General features: G+C 32.5%; 1 protein-coding gene across 1 annotated transcript; it reads right to left on the minus strand.

Moving 5' to 3' along the window:
* Positions 1-944: 944 nt before the first annotated feature.
* Positions 945-6,195, minus strand: LOC111996700 (histidine-containing phosphotransfer protein 2). The gene is made up of 6 exons (XM_024028699.2): positions 6,058-6,195; positions 5,472-5,602; positions 5,278-5,346; positions 3,183-3,254; positions 2,175-2,247; positions 945-1,245 (listed from the first exon to the last, which is right to left on the minus strand). Exons 1-6 carry the CDS (start codon positions 6,115-6,117, stop codon positions 1,201-1,203), a joined length of 450 nt encoding a protein of 149 aa, XP_023884467.1. The 5' UTR covers positions 6,118-6,195; the 3' UTR covers positions 945-1,200.
* Between the last annotated feature and the right edge of the window lie 1,393 nt (positions 6,196-7,588).

Here is a 7,588-nt window from a genome sequence, read left to right on the forward strand (position 1 = left end):
AAAGTTAAATATCAAGTTCACTTGACTAATATTATGACAAACAATAAAAGCTAATTTTGTAGGACTAATGGCTTAACCTTATTTATACCATATTAAAAGAGCCCTTGTTGCACAACGTTGAAAGTGATAGAGGCTGCTAGCCAAAACTTCAAAAAATCTCTTCCTGAATGTTACTCTCGATGAGCCTTAATCACGAGATATTCTATGAGTCAATAGTAATTGTTGTTCATCCAAACCACAAATCATCTTAAACCTCCACTAGGAAATTTGTTGTTATAAAATCCTCAAAGAGTTCTTTGGGTACTTGTGTTTTAGGTTGTAGTGAATGAGTTCATTCGTTGGGGTCACTGTGGGAGGCAAACAAGTTGTTTGTTGAGGTTTCAGTCTTCACTGATATAGAGTTTAAGACTACGAAAGTTTTGTGAACATAGACTTAATTGTAACTGTTTCTTCTATTAGAATTTTCTACAGGATTGGGACTGACTCCTTGGTTGGGCTGGTAGAAGGGTATGGTTTCAAGATGTAAGCCTGTGAGAGGATGTTGCAATACTCAACCTGATGATGGTCATCAGGTAGTAATTATTGCCAGCTACTTACTCTAATAAACTCTAACTCAAATGACACTTCCCTTGTTAAAGGGAGATGAATGGTGAATTCTTGAATTCAATACTCACCAGATCGACCCACCAGAACCATGTGTAACATACCAACCAATAGTGTAAAAAATGCTAATTATTGTTGCACACAATTAATTACACAGCCGTACACACAGCTTGTGAAATGAAAACATAATTTCAGTTATAATTGTGAAATGAAACACGATTTCACAATTTTAATTGAAATCGTGTTTTTAAAACAAAATTTCTGTCTGTGCGTACGTAAACATTGTGTGTAATAACCATTAATCTAAACTTAAAAACCCTATGTATTCACCAATCACCATATGAATGGCAAGGAAGCAGTCTTAAAATTTGATAAAAGACCCAATGATATTGGGCAATACAGATGTTCAAACATGCAAAGATAATAAAACAAGTCACTGAACTGTTCTCACACAGCTGAAACCAGACTCACTTATAGTGAGCCAATTTATTGAATTAAAAGACAGCATATAGAAACGGAGACTTTGATCTTCAGTAGATGCTCCTTCTCTTTGATCTTCAATAGATGCACCAGAAGGAGCAAATACAGGCCAGCTCTCTACTGGCGTCCCCTTTGAGCATTGACAATAATTTGCCTCTCGATCTGTAATGAATAACAAAGTTGTTAAGCAAGCATACAATACTATATACAAGTAGCTGCACAACATATATAACAAAAATACACAACCAAAATAAAATTGATAGAAATAGATTTATTCAAAGAACTTAGACTACTGGATCGTTGAAGGGATCTAAATTAATTTTGAGAATTGATGACACTACATACTTGTGCTTCAAGTAATTAACCTTGAGCTTGCAACCTCTTCCTCAATATTACCTTTTCTTTTGCTACGTTAAAGTTTCATCTCACTCAAAAAACATTTTATGGTTTTCTTGAAAAATGAATCAGATATTCAAGATAGTGGATTAAGCAAAGTCCTAATTTTAATTATCTAAGACACACACACACACACATATAAGGTTAGATTATTTTGTATTAAATTTTATATATCTCAATGCATTGATCTAAAGAATTTAACAAAAAACATTTAACTGAAGCCAAATGAGTGCATGACTATCAATAACAAGATTCAAGTATGAAACATGTGCTGCTTTTACATATTATTTGGTTTTTAATAATGTCTACCTCTTTGAGTTTTTCTCTTTCTCTAATATATCCCAAAGACTTATTCCTTGTATTTCTACAAGATTTTTAGGGTTTGGTTATGTATATTAATATGCACCATGAGTACTATATCTTGTATAGGATAAGATATTCCACTTTATATGTATATCACATGTAATGACCGGAGAAAAACATTAAGTTACATTTACACTATACCCTAAAAGACTAATCAAGTTACACTTAGAGTTCTTCACTTATACAGCCCAATTCAACCTAGTACACACATAGTGTAGTACTCAACACATGCTCACAAAACGCACTTATATAATCTAATCCAATGCAAACAACTCAAGGTGTCACACTACATGTACTAAACCTAATAGATCAAAGTTCAAAGTAACCATTACCTGAGAAATGTTATTGAGACCTTCCTTCAGAGAGTTGTATTCATGCTTGAGCCTGGCCATGCCTTCAATGCACCTAAAAGCACAAAAAATTACCTTAATGGAGTATTTTAGGAGGAAAAGGGTTTTAGCTAGATTAATTAAGATAAATGACAAGTTTATAAAGGAAAGGAAACATGAGGAAAAAAGTTGAGAGCGCTTAGAGTTGTGTCAAATGCACTTTGTACAGTACATAATAATTTTTTTCATTTGGTTAATAGAAGGGGCTAATAAATATAAAATTCTCTCATCATCTTGAAACTTCAGTTCTTATTTCCAACAATTACTTGCTAATTAAGGACATTCTGATAAAGACATACAATTAGTACACATTGAATTAAAGTTGAATGTAAACTACTGTTAGTATGAGGTAAATAGCACCTTCACGAGTATACATGTGGTAAACAATATGCAGAAAAATTATATTGCTGAAAATTTCTATACACATGATCTTATTAAGACATTTTAATAATTTTCCTCAGAAATTGGATAGAAACAATTCATTGAAATATGTGTTAGTGTATATCCCCTTTCCTTTTCTTTTACATTAAGTTTATTTATTAGACCGAGTGCTTATACCTTTTGTATTTGAATATTATATACATCTTTATATAATTAATTAAGGTGACACAGTTATTATTTGCGTTGGACACGATAACATGAAAACTCATTTTTTGATTTCATAAATCTATGAGTCCAAGAACTAGTTGCAACCAATTATATCAGTAAATTACACATATGTTGACACAAGAATGCCAAAATAAAAAAAAGCTAATGGTTTGAAAATGCATGGTGGTGGGTTGTAAAATAATAGTGCTTGTTATGCATCCAGGTTTATGATATAGCAAATTGATTAGTATATTCTCCTGAAAATAAACATTCATTTGATGAGGTCAAAATTTTTGAATATGATGTGAACATGTGAATATTGTAGTGTAATTAGCATGGCAATGAAAGAAAGTGATTTCTTACTCTTGTTTGTTGTTGGCTTCGCTAGCACGTCGGAGATCACGACAAGCAAGGGCCATCCGAATACCTCCAATGCTTTAATGCCAATACAACAGAGAAGATTGAGATATAATCAGAATTCAATAACTATAACAATGGCATGGGAAAAGAAGAACCAATGAGATAAAAAGAGGATAAAGTATTTATAGTCATATTTATTGCATCATATGTGTACCGATGATCACATATCACTCGAGCAAGTTTTGCTACTCAAAGTAAAGTTGTGTTTTACCTTTTTTTTTTTTTTTTGCCGCACTTTGTTGACTTTGGGGGGACAAAATTTACTGTGCGTGAACAGTGCGTGCACTGTTTACGTACTGTTCACACACTATTTATGTAATATTTAATATTAAAAGTGGGTCCCACAACACTATTTACACATTTAAAAATTATTTTGCTACAGTGTTTTCAGCAACAATCAGTTTTTATCAACTTTCAGCAACAATAAAATTTATGGCTTTGGACTTTCTTATTGCATATAAAATTTATGTGTAGCTAGCAGCTTGGATGGTGTACTCATAAGCAATATTCTATCTTCATAATGTTACTAATAAAATCACTGTGAATCACAACTTCCACCACTATTAGAGACTTGTATCAAACTTATTGTCTTTGCGTACCATTTTATGATTTTAATACCAAGATGTAACTTCTATTGATGTAAATGTCAACTTACTTTAGGAAAGGGGAGAAATTATATTGAAATTAGCACTTTATTGGTTTTGTTATACATCACAGATTCTTAGATTTACTTCAAAAATTTGAAGAAACATCATCGTTTACTTATACAGAAAAGCATGTTCTACAACAAAATTTGTGTGCTGTAGGAGTGCTCAATTTATGGGAAGGCACCATGAGATCATGATTATAAGAGGAAGGCTTGGTGAAGGCAACACTGGAAGACACAATTGGTTATAATTTAAAAAAGGATACTGCCCTAGATGTAGAAGTGATGTGAAAAAGATTAGTTTGTCACTTATTCTATGTAGTTGTACATGTTGGAGCCGAGTCTGAGAAGAAAGATCAATTGAAGGAGGAAAAAAACTTAACAATGCCTTTTAGGTGGACTAGTTAGATATTTTCTTTGAAAATTTTATATGTACATCTCACGTGCTGGAATTTGCACGCGTGTGTCTACATGCCAAACAATACATATGCTGAATTGGAAAAGCCATAAAAATGGTTGTTCCCGCCAAAGGAGAGATCTGATATGCTAAATTGAATAATGCTCAACTTATGAATGCCCCAAAGTTTTGGAGATGTATATATAAAAAAATTTATATGTACATTTCACGCGCTGAAATGCGTGCGTCTGCTAACATGCCAAACACTACATATGCTAAATTGGAAAAACCATAAAGATAGTTGTTCCCACTAAATTGGAGATTTGATATGTTGAATTAGATAACGCTCAGCATGTATGTATAAATATATATATAAATATATATATATAAATCTCACGCGCTAATGAAATGTGCACGTGTCTATTTACATGCCAAACAACACGTATGCTAATTTGGAAAAGTCATAAAGATAGTTGTTCCCGCCAAATTGGAAATTTAATATGCTAAATTCGATAACGCTCGGCATATGAATGTCCCCAAAGTTTTGGAGATGTAATATGCCAAAACTAAAAAAGCTTAAACAATGATTGTTCCAAGGTATTGTTTTGGATATGTACCTTACATGTTATTTCCCAATATGTCTAAATTAGTACAATCTTAACTAAAGATCACTTTTGAATGTTAAGGAAATAATGCATATATTACACATTTTTATGTCTAAAACAGAAGGTCTTAACCAATGCTTGATTCATACTGTTCTGTAAATATATATGCAAGCCCTAGATCTACATTTACATCAGAAAATTCTTGATTAATGATTCATTCATCACATGCCGACTGCCAAGATGTCTTAATTTGAAACTTTTATGACAATTATTTTTTTTCTATCTTTTTTTTATATGATGTTCTCGGATTAATTGCATGCAAACAATAATAGGATCTAAATACTTTGCATATATATACTAGTAATTCAGGAAAATAATCAAGATGATTACCTTGAGCTACTTCCCCTTAGAAAGTGAGATAAACCAGTCAAATTGGTAAAGTCTACAACCGGCCCTTCCCTGATTTTAGATCAAATGCACCAAAATTGATTAGAATGTGCAGCAAAGAAGGAAAGAAAGAAAGAACAGAAAACCAAATACATGAAATTAGACGCAAAGTAGAAGATTTGGAAATAAAAACTTACAGATATCTGGTCATCTGTGCAATGCCATTGTCAGCATCATTGCAGAACCCAGTGACGGTTTCCAAGACAAAGTGAGGATTCTCTTCAGTTTTCAAAGCTTGCACGCTTTGAAATTGGTTGTCCAGTATGCCCTGCAAGTAACATGCATGGTGGTCACATGCTCTCTCTAATTAAAAATATTATTCTTCTCAAAAAATTTCCATATGATCCACTATGATATATACATTCTTATATATAAAAAGTTAAAACCCCCCTCCCATTCCAAATAATCTATTTGGTGGCAAGAGAAAAACAGACTTCTAGTTGTATACATCCGCAGTAAGTTTACTTCTTTCTAGTTCTAGATTAAGAAAATTCAGTTTGGTTAATTCAAATGATCTGGTCTTGTTTTCTTTTGGGTTCTCAGCTACCTACCAAATCAATAAAATAACCACAGAAAGTCAGTAGCTCGCTAAATCAGTGTTTTACTGGAAAAATCACAAGAATCAAACCAAACCCCAGAATCTAAAATCTTCAACTGTATCACACAAAAATAATATTACTGTTATCTCATTAAAACAAAGAACTGGGTTTGATCAGAGCTCACCTGATCACACATGGACTGGATATAGTTATTGAGCTGCTGCCTGAGATCAGTTCCCACCATTTTTTTTTTTTTTTTGCTCTGAAAGTGAGAGCGAGAGAGAGATAATAGCAATACAAGGAAGAAGTATTGAGGTGTGCCTTTCTCACCTTCTAGGGTGTTGCTTATATAGTGGCAAAGGCTCACTCAGTTTGAACCATTTGTCAGTCACACACTCCATGCACTTGGTGTATAGTGTGAGACTGAGGATAATGATGGTCTCAGTTCGAAAAGAGTGGCATTGCCATCGTCATCACCAGATTTCAAAACTGGCAGTTTCGTCGATCTTTGGTAATCAGAACTGCATTCTTCCATTCGTGGTAAGTACTTTATTCCTATCAGTTACAAAGACAACTCTCTCATGGAGAACGTGAGTCCTGCAATAACCACTCTCCAATATCACACGCGCTCACACTCTCTTTTTTGAAAAATGTATTTGAAAGTTTTTTTTAAAACAGAGAGAGAAATTAAGTTTTTCCAGTTTTATGATAAATAAATATTTTTTATACATACAGGCGGGGGAATTTGAACTTGAATGTTTCGGTTAGAAATATCAAAAAATGTTTGTTGGACTATAGATTTTTTAGTACAATAAATATATATATTTTTTTATATATTTTTAGGTGGAGGTGGGGATTTGAATTTGTCTAAAATATCGAAAAGTATTGATTGAGTTATAAGTTCTTAACCTGATAAATAATTATTTAATAATATAAATAAAAATAACCCTCCAAGCATAAAATTATCTTTTCTCTAGCTCTTCATAGCCTCTTCACATCAAAATAAAGTACATTTTTTTCTTACACATATCACCAATAAAAGGACACTAATGTACATACTATAGTACTCAATTGTTATGTCCCTTCTAGAAGGTATTAAAAAAAAAAAAATCATTTCTATGTTTATATACAACCCATTGGGATGTGTATATCATATAGATAGGGAACGGTTAGAATGTTATTTTGACATAAACTAAGCTAAAGCTTAGTTTGTATATTTATTTAGAATATATATATATATATATCGGTTAGAAATATCAAAAAATGTTTGTTGGACTATAGATTTTTTAGTACAATAAATATATATATATATATATATATTTTAATACATTTATAGCTGGAGGCGGGGATTTGAATTTGTCTAAAATATTAAAAAGTATCGATTGAGTTATAAGTTCTTAACCTGATAAATAATTATTTAATAATATAAATTGTGGGGGGAAAAGCCCAACCATACGTAGTGGGCCTAAAACTCAATGTGAAGGTTATTGTATGTCCGAAGAGGCTAAAATTGTCGAGGGGTACTTCGCGTGAAAGAAAGATACATGGGGACGAAGAAACTCCGTCTGAAGAGAGCATCAGTGTTCCGAAGAGATCATTATCCTCGGATGAAAAGATTCTGTGTCATATAAATATCTAGGGGGTTCGTATAAGCTTACAAGTGACTTCAGCAGTCTAGATAAGTTTTGGACACGCTTGGAGATAAGAAGAATGGA

The sequence above is a fragment of the Quercus suber genome, unplaced genomic scaffold (assembly GCF_002906115.3).
Source record: "Quercus suber isolate HL8 unplaced genomic scaffold, Cork oak 2.0 scaffold_540, whole genome shotgun sequence".
Classification (NCBI taxonomy): domain Eukaryota; kingdom Viridiplantae; phylum Streptophyta; class Magnoliopsida; order Fagales; family Fagaceae; genus Quercus; species Quercus suber.